The sequence below is a fragment of the Phyllobates terribilis genome, unplaced genomic scaffold (genome assembly GCF_046119375.1).
Source record: "Phyllobates terribilis strain yellow unplaced genomic scaffold, ASM4611937v1 Scaffold_5__5_contigs__length_657084704, whole genome shotgun sequence".
Lineage (NCBI taxonomy): Eukaryota > Metazoa > Chordata > Amphibia > Anura > Dendrobatidae > Phyllobates > Phyllobates terribilis.
The window spans coordinates 435,790,273-435,813,343 of NW_027362765.1; the positions used below are offsets into that span (position 1 = coordinate 435,790,273).

The 23,071-nt window shown below is 45.9% G+C and overlaps 1 protein-coding gene across 2 annotated transcripts in view; it reads right to left on the reverse strand.

Moving 5' to 3' along the window:
• Positions 1-5,147: 5,147 nt before the first annotated feature.
• The window catches only part of LOC141271248 (natural killer cells antigen CD94-like), a 58,065-nt gene continuing 40,141 nt past the window's right edge, over positions 5,148-23,071 (reverse strand). The window contains exon 6 of one of the 2 annotated variants that reach the window (XM_073681367.1): positions 5,148-6,884. In XM_073681367.1, the coding sequence (XP_073537468.1) occupies positions 6,752-6,884 (133 nt within the window). In that variant the 3' untranslated portion in view covers positions 5,148-6,751. The remainder of the gene's footprint in view (positions 6,885-23,071) is intronic. The other variant, XM_073681365.1, reaches the window with a different exon arrangement.

Below are 23,071 nucleotides of genomic sequence, written 5' to 3' on the forward strand. Positions count from 1 at the left end.
ACAGCTTGGGACTTTTGAAGAGGTGGTAGAGGATAGGATTAAGAAGAAGTGCAGAGCTATAATGGGCAACAACACACACTCGCTTTATGAACTGTTTGCGAAACAGAAGAGCACATTCAGCAATCGCCTAATACAACTAAGGTGTAAAAAGGAAAAATACAGGAGATCGTTTGTTCCAACAGCTATGGGGGTGTTTAACAAATGTCTGAAAAGCAATGTCTAAAGCATTCCAAATGTTATGTTGTCATATGTGTCATGTTCGAGATCTGTGTTCTGCTGCTGTGATACCGCAATTTCCTCCGGGATAAATAAAGTATATCTTATCTTATCTTATCTAATTTTTGGCAGCTTTTGCTTGGAAGGCATAGGCAAAGACTATGGGAGACCCGCTCCCCAATAATGGGAATAATGTTTTTAATATGCTGTACTGCAAGGCTCTTGTAAGGGGCATTAAAATCATCTTGTTAAGCTACTGTGACCTCCACGTCTCTTCCACGGGACATTGATATTGTGTTTTTATTTCACTGTAACCTCCACCACTCTTCCAAGGGGCATTAAAACTGTCTTGTTAAACCACTCTGAACTCCACGTCTCTTCCAAGGGGCATTAAAACCATCTTGTTAAGCTACTGTGACCTCCACATCTCTTCCAAGGGGCATTAAAACTGTCTTGTTAAACGACTCTGAACTCCACGTCTCTTCTAAGGGGCATTAAAACCATCTTGTTAAACCACTCTGAACTCCACAGCTCTTGCAAGGGGCATTGACATGTTGTTTTTAATTACCTCTAACCTCCACGACTCTTGCAACGGGCATTGCATTTCCTCCTAATTTTTGTCAGCTTTTGCTTTTCAATGCATAGGCGAACACTAAGGGAGACCCACTCCCCAATAATGGGTAGAAGGTTTTTAATATGCTGTAATCCACGTCTGTTTCAAGGGGCTTTGCAGTGCCTAATAATTTTTGGAAAGCCTTCCATTCCCTGCTTAGGCCAACAGTGTACAGGAGACCCAGTTGCTATAAATGGAAAAAACGGTTTAGTTAAGGCCCTCTGACCTCCATGTCACTTCCAAGGGGCATTGGAGTGCCTCGAAATTTTTGGTACGCATTGCATTCACTGTATGCCTTATAACTGTGTAGCTGAACCGCTTCTTTTGGTACAGAAACATATCCTACAAGACATGTGTGGTTGGCTGGCCTGATATTGATGTGAATGGTTCCTGTTCCTCCTGCTCTTTCTCCTTTGCCACCACCTCATCCATCATTGATCACCTGAAGCTTTGTTTTAACGGGAGTCATAGAACTGGGATAGTAGCAGGAAAACATCCAGCAATCCTCGAAGGAGGTAGAATATGCGCCAAAACGCTGACCACCTCAGGCCTAGCTGCTACTACATACATGCGCTTGCATTCCAAGGAACAGAAAGCTTAGGAGGTGGATGGCCTCATGATCATGAATAATTTACTCGTTGTGTAGGAGGCCGACCACTGCTGCTGTCTACCTTCTGAACTTTGTGTTGAAGCCTGATTGACCCAGGACCTGCAATCCTCTATGTCTGGAGGACGTGTTGCATCCCAGTGTCCAACTGTGTCCCGGCTTCCACAATATTAACCCAGTGTGAAGGCGTCAGTGAGATGGACCATTCCTGGCCACATTCACTTGTCCACGTGTTTGTGGTTAGGCTGTCCTTCCCACTAAATGCACTGGGGAGGGCACAGGTAATGTTTTTGTATGCTCGCTTGTGTATAAGGCGCACGGGACAAATAGGGGCGGCTGGGGACAGTTTATGGACACCCGGCCACCCCCACGCGGCTGGGGACTGTGTGTGGGCACCCGGCCGCGGGGCGGCTGGGGACTGAGTATGGACACCCGGCCGCCCCCTGGCGGCTGGGGATCAAGCGTGGACACCCGGCCGCCGGGCAGCTGGGGACTGAGTATGAATACCAGGCTACCGACGCAGCCATGACGTGGTGGCCAGATTCCACCTCCACATGCCTAAAAGGCCCAATTTCAAGTGCAAGGAAGCTAGCAGCCTGGGGGTGGGTGGGTGGGTATTGCAGCCTGGGGGTGGGTGGGTGGCAGGCTTCATACTTGCGCTTGTTTTGCAAGTTATGGGGGAGGTACAATTGAACACTGCCCTGGGACAAGGACTTGCATGGGGATAGTTGCAAGTCTGCATCTTCTGATGCGGCAAGGATCACTTCTGATGGGCACACTTTTTGGCAGTGACCTGGGTGTCAGAGATGCTTCCAGGGGTCTTCCCCATGCTGATCCCATGTCTTTTTAGCACTGTATGCATGTGTCACACAGCACATGGCCAGATAAGGTTGTAAAATGTTAAAATGACATTTCCCGGTGAATGCATTTGTCACGGTTGAAAGCAATACAAACGTGCAAAAACGCATAAAAAATGCTACTTGTGAACATAGCCCAAGGTGTGGAGGAGTATTTTTGTTTTTGGTTATTTATTTTACCTTATACACAAGTCTTTACCCTGGAAAGGATGTTCCTTAACCCCTTTCCGACCTGGTCAGTAATAGTACGCACCAGGTCGGGAAGGCCGGTTCAGCGGGGGCTCCGGCGGTGAGCCCGCACTGAAGCGAGCACATGTCAGCTGATTATTGGAATCGCAATCCACCCGCGGCTGTTAACATGTTAAATCTCTGACAGTGGCATTTAACTCGCGCTTCCGGGAGTCCTAAGCCCTGCCCATCAGTGACCCCGTCACGTGATCGCGGGTCATCAATGGGTGGGCATGACAACCCAGGGTCTGCAGCAGACGCCTGTGGTAGTCATGTCTCAATTGCTTTGAGCGCCACCTAGTGTTCCGCGTCTGGTAAAATTGATAAGGCAGCTTTATTCTTCGGGTCAGTACGTTTACAGCGGTACCACATTTATATCGTATTTCTATGTTTTGCACTTTTACATAATAAAAGCAATTTTATAGAAAAAATTATTTTTTAGCATAGCTTTATTCTGAGAGCTATAACTTTTTTATTTTTCAGTTGATGGAGCTGTGTTGTGGCTTATTTTTTGCAGGACGAGATGATGTTTTCAGCGTACCATTTTTATTTATATTTGTGTTTTTGATCGCGTATTATTCCATTTTTTGTTTGGCGGTATAGTAATAAAGCATTGTTTTTTGCTTAGTTTTTTATTTATTTTTTTTACCGTGTTCACTGAAGGGGTTAACTAGTGGGACAGTTTTATAGGTTAGGTTGTTCCGGACGTGGAAATACCAAATATGTGTACTTTTATTGTTTTCTTTTTTGTTTTTTTTATAATAATATTTATTGATGGGTACATTATATTTTTATTTTTGGTGGATTATTTTTTTTATTTTATTTTTAATATTTTTCCAATTTTTATTTTTTTTTTTCACTTTATGATAGTTTTTATACTTTATTACTTTGTCCCACTGTGGGACTTTCACTTTTTTTTCTATGATCGCCTGCATGGCACAGGAATGCAGCACTGCGCATGTCCAAAAAATCTTCCTGCTGTCTGGTGACCCGGATGTTGTCATGACGACATCGGGTGGTCATGGCAACATCCTGGAAGCCACGGCAGTCAGTGCTGGAAGCCGGAAGAGGAGGTGAGTATCTGCGATCACCTCCCCTTGCCACCGCAATGCTGCGATTGACTTCGATCGCAGCATCGCGGGGGTTAATGTGCTGGGAGCGGTGCAGGACCGCTCCCTGCACATAGTACCGGGTGTCAGCTGTGACAATCAGCTGACACCCGGCGGCGATCGCGCCCGCACAGCCTGTGTGCGCGCGCAATCGCCATGACGTACTAATACGGGTCTGGCTCTTAAGTCCCAGGGCACAGACGCGTATTAGTACGTCAAATGTTGTTAAGGGGTTAAAGGGGTTTCCCACGAATAAAATTTCATTTTAATCAATAGATCTTGGAGTTACAATATGTTCCACAATTGGATGTGATTAAATAAAATGTTCCTGTGCTGAGATAATCTTATAAATGTGCCCCTGCTGGGTACTGTGTAATGGCTGTGTCTGACCGTGTACAGACCATGGTTTGATCATACCACATCTCCTGGGCAGGGGAGGATGCAAAAGTGTATACAGACATTACAGCACGGGATCGCAGCTGATTCTTTGAAGTAAAACATTGTTTAAAAACAGGCAGGGAAATGTTTTACCTCACAAAAAGAAACCGTTGTGATTCCATGCTGTAATGTCTGCATACTCTTTTTGCTTCCCCCCTACCCAGAGAAATGGTATGATCAAATCATGTTCCGTACACGGTCAGACACAACTATTACACAGTGGCACATTTATAAGATTATCTCAGCACAGGAACATTTTATTTAAACACATCCAATTATGGAAGTCATTATCATTCCAAGGATCTATTGATTAAAATCAAATTTCATTTGTGGGAAAACCCTTTTAAAGCCACATTCATCCATTCAGTATTTGGTCAGTATTTCACATTAGTATTTGCAAGCCAAAACCAGGAGTGGATGGAAAATACAGAAGTGGTGACGTGTTTCTATTATACTTTTCCTCTGATTATTCCTCTCCTGATTTTGTCTTTCAAATACTAATGTAAAATACTGACCAAATACTGAATGTGTGAACGTGGCCTTAAAGAGTGAGTACCATCCAGTTCTCGGAGCCAATCGTGCATGCTGTGATTTTTTACCTCAGACCACTTTGAGGAAAAATTCAGACTTATGAACAGCCCCATAGAATAACATGGGAATGAATGCAATTAGTCAAAATAATGGATAGCACTCATCCGATTTAAACATGTGCACAAGCCCTTTAACCCCTTCACCCCCAGGTGATTTTCTGCTTTTCGTTTTTTCCTCTACTTCTTCCAAGAGCCATAACTTTTTTATTTTTCCATCAATATGGTCATATGAGGGTTTGGTTTTTGCAGAACGAGTTGTACATTTGAATGCCATTATTGATTTTACTACATAGTTTACTGTAAAACGGGGAAAAAATTCAAGTGCAATAAGAAGTGCAATGCCACAATTATATTTATTTATTTTTTTTATTTACCATGTTCACTATATAGTTAAACTGACCTGGCAATATGATTCTCTAGGTCCATACAAGTACATAGATACCAAACATGTATAGTTTCTTTCTTACTTAATTGCTGAAAAAAAATTCTGAAATTTATATGAAAAAAAGTTTTTGTGATTGTTGCCATTTTCCGAGACCCATAGAGTTTCTATTTTTTGGGATCTGGGGCTAGATGATGGATTATTTTTGCGCCCTGAGCTGACATTTTTATTGAAACCATTTTGGGGTACATACAATGTTTTATTCGCTTCTTTTGCGGCAACCCAAAAAAATAATTCTGGGGTTTTGATTTTTTTTCTCGTTACGCCGTTCACTGATTAAATTAATTTACTTTGTATTTTGATAGATTTTTTTTTACTTTTAATGGGGCAAAAGGGGGTGATTTTATCTTGTGTTTTTTTATTTTTTTTTTATATTTTTGAAAACTTTTTTTTACTTTATGCTGAGTTTAATAGTCCCCTTAGGAGACTTGAAGCTGTGATCTTCCAATCGCCTGTTCTATACATAGCAGTGTATCAGTGTTCTGCAGTCCCCCGATAATCATGACAGCCCATCTGCACACCACGATCACGTGACTGGGGCGGCGATGGCGGGACTTAGGACTCACTCCCGGCCAGTGCGTGTTAGATACCCCTGTCAGTGATTCACAGCGGCATTTAGCTGATTAACAGCTGTGGGTGGATCTCAGATCTACCTGCGGCTGTTAGAGGCACTTGATGGCTGATTAAATCAGCCATAAAGTGCAGGGAAAGATGTAAGCTTCGTGCCGAAGACCGCATCAACGGCAGGGACATGGTCAATGATGTGACTATACGTCATCGGTCGTGAAGGGGTTAAAATGGCTAGGGTGAAGAGTAGACTATGAGGGCTCATTTACACCTGTTTATTATAAATTTATATTTTATTAAAAAAATGTTGCCAGTACATTTAAAAGGTTTTATTCAGATTTCTAGCTTATACAAGTGTTTTTTTTATGCACAAACCATTTTTTTTTATATGCAACATGTTTTGGTGGATCCATACTGCTGCAGTTTTTAGCAAAGAGAAAATCAGTCTATGTATGCTCTTTATTTTTATACAGTAGATGACACAATCACATATATTTGTAAAAGGACAGTATTTAATACCCAAAACACACATCTACCTCCAGAGACATAAAGTAAAGTGAAAAACAATAAAAGAAAACTTCCCAAAGCATGTAAAGATACGATATTCCCAATTGATTATTCAAATTAATAGAGTTCTCCAATAAAAAAATTTAAGTAATGCCTCTGAGAACCGTTTTCTTGTTTTTATTAACCTCAAAAGTCTACAGGTTTTTTTCTATCAGTATTTTAGCAACATTACCAATATTACCAAATAAATAAAATAATTTTTAAAGAAAATTTTTTATATGGATGAAAAATGAACAAATGATGAAGAAGTCAAAAAACAGATACATCAGAGAAACAAAAATGGAACAAATTATGAATAAAATAAAGATTTGTATTGCGCATACATAATTGAACAAGTTTTGAACCAGTCCCTAAGCAGATAAAGTAGATGAAGTCAGACCTCAGCAACAATGTCAGAATCCCTGTAGCAGCATGGATTTGTCTTTAGAAAAGAAACTTTTTTATACATTATTTGCATACAGCTTTTAACATGATTGTAAAAGTATATCTTAACACAATTCACATTTATCTTGCTTTACTAATTAATAGAAGAAAGATTTACTGGTAGCCTTTGGCAGATTAATCTTAGCCTAGTACTGCATGGTGTTGTGAGACGTAAAGTGTATTCCAAAGAGGCACATCTTATTTCTCTACACTGAGAAGGGTAGGTCCTGCAAAATAAATGAAAATCCTGACAATCATTAAATAAGTATAAAATACAATAAAAACCTACATATATATATTACACACACACATATACAGTTGAAACCAGAAGTTTACATACACAATATAAAAAAGGGACACATATGCATGTTTTTCTCAATATCTGACATGAAATCAGAAAAAAACTTTCCTGTTTTAGCTCAATTAGGATTACCATAATTTTTAATATTTGCCAAATGCCTGAATAATGAGAGAGAGAGAATGTTTTAAGGCATTTTTATTACTTACTGCAAAGTCAAAATTTTACATACATTTCATTAGTATTTGTTACCATTGCCCTTTAACTGAATGACTTGGGTCAAACATTTGGGATATCCTTCCACAAGCGTCTTACAATAGTTGGTCGGAATTTGGGCCCGTTCCTCCTGATAAAAATGGTGTAACTGATCCAGGTTTGTTGGTCGCCGTGCTTGCACCTGCCTTTTCAGCTTTGCCCAGAAATTTTCAATAGGATTGAGAACAGGGCTTTGTGATGGCCACTCCAAAACATTGACATTGTTATCCTTAAGCCACTTAGTTACCATTTTGGCAGTATGCTTTGGGTCATTGTCCATTTGGAGGACCCATTTCCGCCAAAGCTTTAACTTCCTGGCTGATGTCTTGAGATGTTGCTTCAGTATTGCCACATAATTTTCTTTTCTCATGATGCCATCTATTTTGTGAAGTGCATCAGTCCCTCCTGCAGCAAAACAACCCCACAACCTGATGCTGCCACCCCCATGTTTCACAATTGTGATGGTGTTCTTAGATTTCCAAGCTTCTCCCTTTTTCCTCCAAGTGTAACGATGGTCATTATGCCCAAAAAGTTACATTTCAGTTTCATCAGACGACAGGACATGTCTCCAAAAAAGAATGTCTTTGTTCCTGTGTGCATTTGCAAACATTAATCTATCTTTTTATGTTTCTTTTATAGTAATAACTTCTTCCTGGCAGAGTGGCCAGTGTTGATACAGTACTCGTTTCACTGTGGATACTGACACAATCTTACCAGCTTCTGCTATCATCTTCACAAGGTCTTTTACTTTTCTCCTTGGGTTGATATATACATGTCGGAGCAAAGCACGTTCATCTCTGGGACACAGAACCCTTCTCCTTCCTGAGCGGTATGATGGCTGGACATTCCCATCTTGTTTGTACTTGCATATAATTGTCTGTACAGATGAACGAGGCACCTTCAGGTATCTTGAAATTGTACCCAAGGATGAGCCAGACTTGTGCAAGTCCACAATTCTCTTCCTGATATCTTGGCTGATTTCTTTAGACTTTCCCATGATGCTACACAAAGAAGCAGTGTGTTTCAGGTGTGCATTAAAATACATCCACAGGTGTGTCTCTAATTAACTCAGATGTTGCCAAAAAAAAACTATCAGAAACTTCCAAACACATGACATCATCACATGGGCAGTCCAGAATTGTTTAAAGACATAGTAATCTTAGTGTATGTAAACATTTGACTTTGCAGTAAGTAATAAAAACGGGAAAGGTTTATTCTGATATCATGTCAGATATTGAGAAAAACAAGCATATGTGTCTTTTTATATAGTGCATGTAAACTTCTGGTTTCAACTGTATATATAATCACTGGAAAATGATGATATCGGGTGCAAGATGCTTCAAACAAAATCCAAATGTATATAGCAATGTACCGTATTTTTCAGACTATAAGACGCACTGGACCATAAGAAGCACCTAGGCTTTAGAGGAGGAAAATAGAAAAAAAAATGTAAGCAAAAAATGTGGTCATGATGCCCTGTTAAGGGGGAGGGGGTCAGCTGCTGACACTGTTATAGGGGTAATGTCCCCCAATTCTATTAATATCCCCCATCCTGGTATATATGGCCCCCTCTTTCTTGTTATACGTGGCCCTCATCCCCATCCTGATATGCATGGCACCCCAATCCCCCATCGTGGTCTGCATGGCCCCTTCCTGGTATGTATGGCACCTTTCATCCTGGTATGTATGGCTCCCCCCCTCACACCCATCCTGGTATATATGGCACCTTCATTCCTCTTCCTAGTATGTATGGCACTCTTCATCCCTGTATGTATGGTCCCCCTCATCCTGGTATGTATGGCACCCTTCATCCCTGTATGTATGGCCCCCCTCATCCTGGTATGCCTGGCACCCCCTGATCCCCGTCGCGCTGTACAGAAAAAAAATAAACAATTATACTCACCTCCTCTCTCCTCCACAGCTGTGTCCCACTCTGTGCCGGAATAGTCACTGCTGCCCACGCCGGGACTGCGTGCATGGGGAGCAGTGATCATTCATTCTCCTTAATAGCGCACACACTGTAGCCGCAGCGCGGCTCCTGCTGTGCTCGGCTGTCAGCATGCCCGCTATTAAAGTCCATGAATACTCACTACACCCATGAGAGTAGCAGGCACAGTTTAGGCTGCAGCAGGCGGCTGCTGCCTCCTGTGCCCCGCTACTCCACCGCTGTCACTTCCCACACATAAACCACCACCCACAGTCACAGTATTTATGTATATCGGACTATAAGACGCACCCACACTTTCCTCCAAAATTTTGGAGGAAAAAATTGCATTTTATAGTCTGAAAAATACAGTAACTAAATAAAAAGAGGTAACACTCCAATAGATTGTGCAAAAGAGAAGTGGACTTTAACTTATGTGGCCACATGGACTTATTAAAGCCCACTTCCAATTTATTGGAGTGACACCTCTTTTTATTTATATATATGTATAGATATCTATCTATCTATCTATGTAGATATATATAGAGCTATATATATATATATATATATATATATATATATATATATAAAGATAGATAGATAGATAGATAGATAGATTGATAGATAGATATGCATATATACACTGCTCAAAAAAATAAAGGGAACACTCAAATAACACATCCTAGATCTGAATGAATTAAATATTCTCATTGAATACTTTGTTCTGTACAAAGTTGAAAGTGCTGACAACAAAATCACACAAAAATCATCAATGGAAGTCAAATTTATTAACCAATGGAGGCCTGGATTTGGAGTCACCACCAAAATTAAAGTGGAAAAACACACTACAGGCTGATCCAACTTTCATGTAATGCCCTTAAAACAAGTCAAAATGAGGCTCAGTATTGTGTGTGGCCTCCACGTGCCTGTATGACCTCCCTACAATGCCTGGGCATGCTCCTGTTGAGGGTGCGGATGGTCTCCTGTGGGATCTCCTCCAGGATGGCACATCAATGAAAGCTGTGGCAAGAAGGTTTGCTGTGTCTGTCAGCGTAGTGGCCAGTACACCAGGAGACATGGAGGGGGCCGTAGGAGGGAAACAACCCAGCAGCAGGACTGCTACCTCTGCCTTTGTGCAAGAAGTAACAGGAGGAGCACTGCCAGAGCCCTGCAAAATGACCTCCAGCAGGCCACAAATGTACATGTGTCTGCACAAATGGTTAGAAACCGACTCCATGAGGGTGGTATGAGTGCCCGACGTCAACAAATGGGGGTTGTGCTCACAGCCCAACACCGTGCAGGATGCTTGGCATTTGCCACAGAACACCAGGATTGGCAAAGTCGCCACTGGCGCCCTGTGCTCTTCACAGAAGAAAGCAGGTTGACACTGAGCACATGTGACGAGTCTGGAGATGCCATGGAGAGTGATATGCTGCCTGCAACATCCTTCAGCATCACCAGTTTGGCAGTGGATCAGTAATGGTGTGCGCTGGCATTTCTTTGGAGCGCCGCACAGCCCTCCATGTGCTCGCCAGAGGTAGCCTGACTGCCATTAGGTACCGAGATGAGATCCTCACACCCCTTGTGAGACCATATGCTGGTGCGGTTGGCCCTGGATTCCTCTTAATGCAGGACAATGCCAGACCTCATGTGGCTGGAGTGTGTCAGCAGTTCTTGCAAGATGAAGGCATTGAAGCTATGAACTGGCCCGCCCATTCCCCAGACCTGAATCCGATTGGGCACATCTGGGACATCATTTCTCGCTCCATCCACTAAAGTCACGTTGCACCACAGACTGTTCAGGAGTTGGCGGATGCTTTAGTCCAGGTCTGGGAGGAGATCCGACAGGAGACCATCCGCAACTTCATCAGGAGCATGTAGGGAGGTATTGTAGGGAGGTGATACAGGCACGTGGAGGCCACACACAATACTGAGCCTCATTTTGACTTGTTTTAAGGACATTACATCAAAGTTGAATCAGCCTGAAGTGTGTTTTTCCACTTTAATTTTGGTGGTGACTCCAAATCCAGGCCTCCATTGGTTAATAAATTTGATTTCCATTGATGATTTCTGTTTGATTTTGTTGTCAGCACTAGTGTTGAGCCACCCCCATAGTGTTCGGGTTCGGTTCGGTTCTTCGAACACCGGGATGTTTGAGGAACTGTTCGTCGAACTGTTCGTCGAACACCTTAGAACACCGTCGAACACCGTTAAAACCAATGGCAGGCAAACAAAAACACATAGAAACACATAGAAAACACCTTCAAAGGTGTCCAAAAGCTCACAAACTGCTCAGAAGACGCTCTCTTTAAAAAAGCCGGCCGGCAATTCAGCAGCGGCATACACCGGTACCCGACAATTTAGACAAGAAGGAATAGAGCATCACACATAGATTAGATAGATTGAAACATGTCAGTCACATATATAAGAAGTACAGTGACAGTGTTGGTTACTGTACTTGTCATTTAGTGTAAAGGATTTATTAAAAAAAATATTAGTGTTTTCATGCACCATCTCTTTAAAAAAGCTGGCCGGCAATTCAGCAACGGTACCCGACAATTTAGAACAGAAAGAATAAAGCTTCACACATAGATTAGATAGATAGAAACAAGTCAGTCACATATATAAGAAGTACAGTGATAGTGTTGGTTACTGTACTTGTCATTTAGTGTTAAAATAAAGGATTTATTAAAAAAAAAATTGGCGTGGGGTTCCCCGTAATTTTAGTCTCTAGCGGAGGTTAAGCAGATGGCTGGGGCAGATGTTTGAAGCCTGGGAAGGGGGTAATACCCATGGAGCTTCCCAGGCTACTAATATCAGCCCCCAGCTGAATACCTAGCCTTTACTAGCTATTAAAATGGGGGACCCCCCCAAAAAAAGATGTGGGGACCCCCCTATTTTAATAGCTAGCAAAGGCTAGGCAGACAGCTGGGTGCTGATATTAATAGCCCAGGAAGGGTGCCATGAATATTGGCCCCCTCCCAGGCTTGAAACACCAGCCATCAGCCATCCCAGAAATGGCGCATCCATAGGATGCGCCAATTCTGGCACTTAGCCTCGCTCTTCCCACTGCGCTGTAGCGGTGGCAGTGGGGTAATAGGGTTGGGGTTGATGTTAGCTTATAATGCCAGCTGACATGAAGCCCAGGTTAGTAATGGAGAGGCATCTATAAGACACCCCCATTTCTAACCCCATAGTCAAAGTTAAAAAAAAACACAAACACCCAGAATAAAGTCCTTTAATTGAAATAAACACACAATTCTTTATTGTTCTAAATTAAACCATACTTACCATCACGCCCATTCCAGCTGAAGCCAACGATCTCCTGCAATAAAAGAAAAATAATAAAGCAACATCATCCTTACCTTTCGATGGTTCCCAGGACAGCTCCAGCTCTGCTACATCGAGATGACAGGCTGGACCGCAGCAGAAAGCTGCCATCCAGCCTGTCATCCCGCAGACACTGAGAAGCGCAGGCATGCTTGTGCTCCTCAGTGTCTGGCTGTGACGGCATCCATTCAGATCTAGGATGTGTTATTTGAGTGTTCCCTTTATTTTTTTGAATAGTGTATATATATATATATATATATATATATATATATATATATAGATAGATAGATAGATAGATAGATAGATAGATAGATATACAGTACAGACCAAAAGTTTGGACACACCTCATTTAAAATTTTTTCTGTATTTTCCTGACTATGAAAATTGTACATTCACACTGAAGGCATCAAAACTATGAATTAACACATGTGGAATTATATACTTAACAAAAAAGTGTGCACAACTGAAAATATGTCTTATAGTCTAGGTTCTTCAAAGTAGCCACCTTTTGCTTTGATGACTGCTTTGCACAATCTTGGCATTCTCTTGATGAGGTTCAAGAGGTAGTCACCGGAAATGGTCTTCACTTCACAGGTGTGCCCTGTCAGGTTTAATAAGTGGGATTTCTTGCCTTATAAATGGGGTTGGGACCATCAGTTGTGTTGTGCAGAAGTCTGGTGGATACACAGCTGATAGTTCTACTGAATAGACTGTTAAAATTTGTATTATGGCAAGTAAAAAGCAGCTAAGTAAAGAAAAACGAGTTGCCATCATTACTTTAAGAAATGAAGTTCAGTCAGTGCTAAAAATTGGGAAAACTTTGAAAGTGTCCCCAAGTGCAGTTGCAAAAAACATCAAGCGCTACAAAGAAAATGGCTCACATGAGGACCGCCCCAGGAAAGTAAGACCAAGAGTCACCTCTGCTTCTGAGGATAAGTTTATCTGAGTCACCAGCCTCAGAAATCGCAGGTTAACAGCAGCTCAGATTAGAGACCAGGTCAATGCCACACAGAGTTCTAGCAGCAGACACATCTCTTCAACAACTGTTCAAAGGAGACTTTGTGCAGCAGGCCTTCATGGTAAAATAGCTGCTAGGAAACCACTGCTAAGGACAGGCAACAAGCAGAAGAGACTTGTTTGGGCTAAAGAACACAAGGAAATCTGTGCTTTGGTCTGATGAGTCCAAATTTGAGATCTTTGGCTCCAACCACCGTGTCTTTGTGCGACACAGAAAAGGTGAACGGATGGACTCTAGATGCCTGGTTCCCACCGTGAAGCATGGAGGAGGAGGTGTGATGGTGTGGGGGTGCTTTGCTGGTGACACTGTTGAGGATTTATTCAAAATTGAAGGCATACTGAACCAGCATGGCTACCACAGCATCTTGCAGCGGCATGCTATTCCATCTGGTTTGCGTTTAGTTGGACCATCATTTATTTTTCAACAGGACAATGACCCCAAACACACCTCCAGGCTGTGTAAGGGCTATTTGACCAAGAAGGAGAGTGATGGGGTGCTACGCCAAATGACCTTGCCTCCACAGTCACCAGACCTGAACCCAATCGAGATGGTTTGGGGTGAGCTGGACCGCAGAGTGAAGGCAAAAGGGCCAACAAGTGCTAAGCATCTCTGAGAACTCCTTCAAGATTGTTGGAAGACCATTTCCGGTGACTACCTCTTGAAGCCCATCAAGAGAATGCCAAGAGTGTGCAAAGCAGTCATCAAAGCAAAAGGTGGCTACTTTGAAGAACCTAGAATATAAGACATATTTTCAGTTGTTTCACACTTTTTTGTTAAGTATATAATTCCACATGTGTTAATTCATAGTTTTGACGCCTTCAGTGTGAATGTACAATTTTCATAGTCAGGAAAATACAGAAAAATCTTTAAATGAGAAGGTGTGTCCAAACTTTTGGTCTGTACTGTATATATATATATATATATATATATATATATATATATATATACAGTCCAAAAATTTGGATACACCTTCTCATTTAAAGATTTTTCTGCTTTTTCATGACTGATATATTTATACTTATTATATACTTAAGAAAAAAGTGTGAAACAACTGAAAATATGTCTTATATTCTAGGTTCTTCAAAGTAGCCACCTTTTACTTTGAGGAGAAGGTGTGTCCAAACTTTTGGTCAGCCCTGTATATACTGTATATATATATTACCTATTGAGCCCGTTCTACGCCCGGGTGGGGAGCATTTTTATTGATTTATGGTCTCCCATGCTGGTATGTGCTGCCCCCATCCTGGTATTTATGCTGACCCCATCCTGGTATTTGTGCTCCCCAATCCTGTTCCTCCATCCTGTTATGTGCTGCCCTCATCCTTATCCTGGTATGCATGGCACACATCATCCCTATCCTGATATGCATGGCATCCCTCACCCCTAATCCTGGTATGCATGGCAGCCCTCATCCCCAATCCTGTTATGCATGGCACCCCTCACCACCAATCCTGGTATGCATGGCACCCCTCATCCCCAATCCTGGTATACATGGCACCCCTCATCTCCAATCCTGGTATGCATGGCATTCCTCATCCCCAATCCTGGAAATCACGGGACCCCTCATCCCCAATCCTGGTATGCATGGCCCCCTCATCCCCAATCCTGGTATGCATGGCACCCCTCATCCCCAATCCTGGTATGCATTGACCCCTCATCCCCAATCCTGGTATGCATGGCACCCCTCATCCCCAATCCTGGTATGCATGGCACCCCTCATCCTGGTATGCATGGCTCCTTCATATCCAATCCTGGTATGCATGGTACCCCATTCCTCATCCCTATGCTGGTATGTATGGCACCCCTCATCCTTGTATGCATGGCACCCCTCATCCCCAATCCTGGTATGCATGGCCCCCCTGATCCCCAATCCTGGTATGCATGGCACCCCTCATCCCCAATCTTGGTATGCATGGCACCCCTCATCCCCAATCCTAGTATGCATGGCTTCCCTCATCCCCAATCCTGGCATGCATGGCACCGCTCACCCCAATCCTGTATGCATGGCATCCCTCACCCCCAAATCCAGGAATGCATGGCACCCCTCATCCCCAATCTTGGTATTCATGGCACACCTCATCTCCAATCCTGGTATGCATGGCTCCCCTCATCCCCAATCCTGGTATGCATGGTACCCCTCACAACAATCCTGTATGCATGGCATCCCTCACCCCCAATACTGGAATGCATGGCACCCCTCATCAGCAATCCTGGTATGCATGGCACCCCTCATCCCCAATCATGGTATGCATGGCACCCCTCATCCCCAGTCATGGTATGCATGGCACCCCTCATCCCCAATCCTGGTATGCATGGCCCCCCTCATCCCCAATCCTGGCATGCATGGCACCCCGCACCCCCAATCCTGTATTCATGGTACCCCTCACCCCCAATCCTGTATGCATGGCACCCCTCACCCCCATTCCTGGAATGCATGGCACCCCTAATCCCCAATCCTGGTAAGCATGGCACCCCTCATCCTGGTATGCATGGCTCACTCAAACCCAATCCTGATATGCATGGTACCCCATTTCTCATCCCTATCCTGGTATGTATGGTACCCCTCATCCTGGTATACATGGCACCCCTCATCCCCAATCCTGTTATGCATGGCACCCCTCACCCCCAATCCTGGTATGCATGGCACCCCTCATCCCTAATCCTGGTATACATGGCACCCCTCAACTCCAATCCTGGTATGCATGGTACTCCCCTACCCCAATCCTGGAATGCACGGCACCCCTCATCCCCAATCCTGGTTTGCATGGCCCCCCTCATCCCCAATCCTGGTATGCATGGCACCCCTCATCCCCAATCCTGGTATGCATGGACCCCTCATCCCCAATCCTGGTATGCATGGCACCCTCACCCCCAATCCTGTATGCAGCAATCCCCTCACCCCCAATCCTGGAATGCATGGCACCCCTCATCCCCAATCCTGGCATGCATGGCACCCCTCATCCTGATGTGCATGGCTCCCTCATATCCAATCCTGGTATGCATGGTACCCCATTCCTCATCCCTATCCTGGTATGTATGGTACCCCTCATCCTGGTATGCATGGCACCCCTCATCCCAATCCTGGTATGCATGGCCCCCCTGATCCCCAATCTTGGTATGCATGGCACCCCTCATCCCCAATCTTGGTATGCATGGCACACCTCATCCCCAATCCTTGTATGCATGGCACCCCTCATCCCTATCCTGGTATGCATGACACCCCTCATCCCCAATTCTGGTATGCATGGCCCCCCTCATCCCCAATCCTGTATGCATGGCCCCCCTCATCCCCAATCCTGGTATGCATGGCACCCCTCACCCCAATCCTGAATGCATGGCATCCCTCACCCCCAATCCTGGAATTCATGACACCCCTCATCCCCAATCCTGGTATGCATGGCACCCCTCATCCGCAATCATGGTATGCATGGCCCCCCTCATCCCCAATCCTGGTATGCATGGCACCCCTCATCCCCAATCCTGGCATGCATTACACCCAACACCCCCAATCCTGTATTTATGGCACCCCTCACCCCCAATCCTGTATGCATAGAACTCCTAATCCCCAATCCTGGTATGCATGGCACCCCTCATCCTGTTATGCATGGCTCACTCAAACCCAATCCTGGTATGCATGGCACCCCATTCCTCATCCCTATCCTGGTTTGTATGGTACCCCTCATCCTGGTATGCATGGACCCCTCATCCCCAATCCTGGTATGCATGGCCCCACTCATTACCAATCCTAGTATGCATGGCACCCCTCACCCCCAATCCTGTATTCATGGCACCCCTCACCCCCAATCCTGTATGCATGGCATCCCTCATCCCCAATCCTAGAATGCATGGCACCCCTAATCCCCAATCCTGGTATGCATGGCACCCCTCATCCTGGTATGCATGGCTCACTCATACCCAATCCTGGTATGCGTGGCACCCCTCATCCCCAATCCTGGTATGCATGGCACCCCTCATCCCCAATCCTGGTATGCATGGCCCCCCTCATCCCCAATCCTGGTAAGCATGGCACCCCTCATCCCCAACCCTGGTATGCTTGGCACCCCTCATCCCCAATCCTGGTATGCATGGCCACCCTCATCGACAATCCTGGTATGCATGGCACCCCTCACCCCCAACCCTGTATGCATGGCACCACTCACCCCCAATCCTGGTATGCATGGCACCCCTCATCCCCAATCCTGGTATGCATGGCCCCCCTCATCCCCAATCCTGGTATGTATGGCACCCCTCATACCCAATCCTGGTTTGCATGGTACCCCATTCCTCATCCCTATCCTGGTATGTATGGTATCCCTCATCCTGGTGTGCATGGCACCCCTCATCCCCCAATCTTGGTATGTATGGTACCCAATCTCTCATCCTGGTAAAATATGGCTTCCTCATCCCCAATCCTGGTATGCATGGTAACCCTCATTCCCAAATCCTGGTAGGCATGGCATCCCTCATCCCTATCCTGGTATGTATGTTACCCCTCATCCTGGTATGCATGGCACTCCTCATCCCTATCCTGGTATGCATGGTACCCCGCATCCCTATCCTGGTATGTATGATATCCTTCATCCTGGAATGCATGGCACACCTCATCTCAATTCTGGTATGTATGGCCTCCTCTTCCTTCAATTCTGGTATGCATGGTACCCCGCATTCCTATCCTGGTCTGCATTGTACCCCTCATCCTGGTATGCATGGCACCCCATCCCTCATCCTTGTATGCATGATACCCCTCATCCTGGTAAACATGGCACCCCTCATCCCAATTCTGGTATGTGTAACATCCCTGGCAGCGTGCTGACATGGCTTACCACCTCCCACCATGCAAGACCGCCATCTTACCTATCAGTCCTGGCTGCACACTTTGCTCCAGTACCTGCTGTGTGCATGTCTCTTGTCTGATTGCTTAGGGCAGCGGCGTGGTTACTGTCTGATTCTTATAGTTACTGGTGCGCACTCCTAATGCATCCCCAGCCTATTGTTGTGAGTCACTTTATACTTAAACCCCCTCCACCCAGTAGGTGGGGCCCGAGCAACACTTTCTTTCAGTGTGTTCTGTGCAACAGAGTTGCCAGGTTCTGTCCTGTATCTTGTTTCCGCCACCCTGGGGGCTGAGTACCCAGGCTTGTTTCCTGTATCTGTGACTTCTAGTCTGTTCTACCACCCTGGGGGCTGTATACCCTGGCCCGTTACCTGTATCTGTGACTTCTAGTCTGTTTCTGCCACCCTGGGGGCTGAGTTCCCAGGGTCGCTCATGTATCTTGTTCCTGGTTCAGTTTCTGTCTGAACAGTGTCCTAGTCCGTTACTTGTTTGTCTCTATGTTCGTATCTTCCCTTTTCCTGCAGTGTCTGAACCCGCACTTAACTTCAACTTGTTGTCTCTGTACTTCTGTTTGTGAGTTTAGTGTCCACTCACTACTTCATTGTAAGTACCTTGTGTGTATCTGCTCTGCTTGCCTACCGCACCTGCGGGTTTTGCTCTGCTCTGCTTGTCTACCGCACCTGCGGGTTTTGCTCTGCTCTGTTTGTCTACCGCACCTGCGGGTTTTGCTCTGCTCTGCTTATCTACTGCATCTGCGGGATTTGCTCTGCTCTGTTTGTCTACTGCACCTGCAGGTTTTGCTCTGCTCGTCTACCGCGCCTGTGTGTTTTGCTCTGCACTGCTTGTCTGCCGCACCTACGGCTCTGTTCCTGTATCCCAGTCTGTACTGGTCTTTATCCTGCCTGTGTTCCTACCTGCCAGTACCCACCTGTCTGCATACCAGCCGTGCCTGCCAGTACCCACCTGTCTGCATACCAGCAGTGCCTGCCAGTGCCCACCTGTCTGCATACCAGCCGTACCTGCCAGTTCCCACCTGTCAGTATGCCAGCCTAACCAGCCTGTTCCTGCATTCCCTGGTGTGGGTCAACATCTGTGACCAGGGTCTGACCTGGAGTAGCACCTGGTCCCTCTGCTCGGTTCCTCCCTGGTTCACGGAGTCGACTGAGCCACCGTGCGACGTTGGTCAGACCGAGATGATACTTAGTCACGCCCCTCCAGGCACTCCTCGGTTTATGGTCCAGTGGGATCACTAACCATGCTCACGCCAGTCAGTCCAAGCGTGTGCGTAACAGTTTGCTCAGGCCATGGTCCCCGTTGAGCCCCACGGCCCTTCGCTCTTGGAGACATTTGAATTCTTGTCTGGCGAATACGGGCACCAAGGAAAAAATTTTCTCAAGCTGAGGTCCAGGCGATTTGCGCATCAGCACAAATGGAGCTATCAGCACTCGTTCCTGCGGATCCACCACGGTACTACGGGGATCCAAAACAATGCCGTGTGTTTGTGGAGCAATGAATGCTGCATTTCATATTCTATGCTCACTATTTTCCCACTGATCGGGTTAAAGTAGCATTATGATGTCTTACTTAGGGGGTGATGCCTTGAATTGGATCATCCCCCTATGGGAAGCATGGGATCCTATCGTCTCCGACCTGCAGGCCTTCCCAATATCCTGGAGCAGTCCCGATGGGTGATGCGTGTAGGTAGCCCACCAGCTCTCCAGCCTGAAGAGACTGCGGCCCACACAGAATACACACAGGATGACAATGCTCCACAGAATACTTCTCTTCCCAACCTCAAGAGGCAGTCCAGACACGCAAGGCGTAGAGGTAAACCGTCACGCCAGGTTCTGTCCTCCCTAAGACCTACTGTTCCCCAGCCTGTAGAGGCAACTACCCGCACAGTATCCATGAAGGATGACCATTTTCGTCAGGCAAAGCAGAGGCCGGAACTCAGTCACAAAATAGGATTGCGGTCCCGCTGCGGTTGTTTGGTACACCCTGATGGTCTTTGTCCAGCGAAGGTTGGAGAATCCCAAGACATTAGGCCTGTAGGAGAGGCTGCTCTGGGCATTAGTGTTTTCTCTCCACAGATGACCGTGACTGTCTCCATGGCAAGTGAAGGCCTCGGATTAACCGGAAGTTTCGGGCGTTTATCCTTCAAGAGTCGGTGTCTGATTCCCGTCCGACAACTCCAGAATCCGGTTTGGGCATTGTCAGTGGAAAGACGAGCCCTACTCAGAAACAGTCAAAATATGTCTGTACAAATTAAGCTCCAGATTGGAGCATTACACATGAAGAAGTTCACATTCCAGGTGCTGTCTGATTTACCCACAGGTCATCCTGAGCCGAGAGATCTAGTGCCCGCTCAAGTCTGAATATCCTGCATGGTGTTTCCTGGGGGACTGCTGAGGTACAAGGGGTGTCCAGTCCCCATATCTTCAGGACAGTCAGCAGTGTCTTCTTCTTCTTCTTCACCAGATCTGCTAGTCACTGACTCGCTGCGCGCTGAAGTCTCCGAAGGAAGGGAAACGGAGGCATTGTCCCAACACAGTCTCGACAATTGTTCCAATGATCTGGCTTCAGGTACCGCCCCACTTCGCAGATGTGTCATCTCAGAAACCAGACTGAAGTTCGTCCCTAAGCAAGGATCCTCCATCTCTAATAAATCTGGCAATAAGTCCATCTAGGCGGTGGCTACCTCCAAGTCTCTGCACCCCTCCAATCAGGCAGAGGACTTCCAGTTGTCTCTTGAATCTAACGGGGTGCTCTGATAACTAATGGAGAGAGACTTTTTTGCACCCTGTACCTGGTACTTCGCCCACTTCATCCAGTGAGCTTGGCAAAGTGTACATCAAGGCGGTGGTTACCCCCGAGTCTCTGCACCATTCCAACCCAGTGGAGGATCTCCAGTTGTCCTGTGAATCCTTTGGGGTGCAACCCGATATTAACAAATGGAGAGAGACTTTCCTGTGTCCTGTTCCTGGTACTACACTCACTTCATCTGTTGCGGAGGATGGCTCGAAGGGAGGAAGCATCCTAGTCACCAAGATGGTGAGACCAGTTTCATTCCCTCTCGTGGACAAAAGAGGTAATCTTCTTGAAGAGAAGGATCGGCCTCCAAATTCTCTGCAGAAAATCCTTGCAGGCTTGAAGAAGAGGGGATGTAAAGGGGTGGGTACTGTAACATCCCTGGCGGCGTGCTGGCATGGCTTACCACCTTCCAGCATGCAAGACCGCCAACTTACCTATCAGTCCTGGCTGCACACTTTGCTCCAGTACCTGCTGTGTGCATGTCTCTTTTCTGATTGCTTAGGGCGAAGGCACGGTTACTGTCTGATTCTTATAGTTACTGTGTGCTCACTAGTGTTGAGCCACCCCCGTAGTGTTCGAGTTCGGTTCGGTTCGTCGAACACCCGTGTGTTCGCCGAACTGTTCGTCGAACTGTTCGTCGAACACCTTCGAACACCGTTAAAACCAATGGCAGGCAAACAAAAACACATAGAAACACATAGAAAACACCTTCAAAGGTGTCCAAAAGCTGACAAACTGCTCAGAAGACACAACTAACACATGGAAAAGTGACAAGTACATATAGTCATGCGAAAAGAAAAGAGGTGGAGGAGTAAAAGGAGGGGGAGACACAGATATAGGCATGTCATGCCCTTCTAAAATCCAAAAAGTGAGAAGCCGAGACGGCCAGTCCGCTCCTGCCCGTGCCACCTCCGTGTCGCCGGGTTTGTGCCAGAGCCGCGGTGAACCCTGACGGCCAGCCCCCCTCTCCCAATACTGGTGCCTGTCCGCTGGTGGGTCGAGAGAGCCCCCCTGTGGTGGAGGCAGCTCTAAGCTTTTTAATTTAAATTGTCCCTCTAATTTGAATGAATACACTTTAAATCCATTTACAAGGATCTATTGGAGGGCAAGTCTCATGCCAGCAGCCGCGTAATTCCAGCTCCAGTAGCGTCCACTAAAGCTGCTGCAGTTAAAAAGCTTTTATAAGGATCGAGCTCGGCTGTCCACCGCAAGGCATCCTAGTGCCAGTCCCAGCCCCTATGCCTTGGGGTGCCTCCTGATGCTCTTCACTAAGTATCCCGTGGTCCCGAAGCATTTCCTTTGAAAAAATGAAGTGTCCAAACTACAGGTGGTGTAGCTTGCTTAACAGCCGGGATAATCCGCTGACTAGCAGACACTGCTACTAGGCACAAAGTATTTCCTGGGCTAGATGCAGTTAAAAATTTGTAAGTAGATACTCTCGTTGGATGCTGAGAAAGCATTCCATAGAGTCTCCTGGCACGCCATATATGATTCTCTTAAAAAGCTTGGGGTAGGGGTCTAGGGGACCCTTTTATAGCCAAAATCACGGCCCTGTATCACAATACGTCACCTAGGCTGAAGATAAATGGAACTGTAGCACCGAGGGCTCGGTTGCTACAGACGTATTGCACCTCACCCAGAGGTGTGATATCTCACTCTCAGATAAGGATGGAGTGTGGATCAGGACCCGACATCTGCATGCATTACACCACATTGCCGTGGGGCAGGGCGACCAATATGCCCCTGAGATGGGCACGACAGTCCCTGTCCCTGGCTGGAGTGGGGGGAGGGAACACTGAGGAAGGGGAACCCTGCAGTGCAGGAGCAGGGAGGAAGCAGTTCCTGGGTGCATTGAGAAGGGAGTATAAAAGGTGGGCACCATCTTAGTTCAGTGCAGAGAAGTCTGAGCAGAAGTGGCAGGGAGCAGGGGCTCTGCATGAGCTC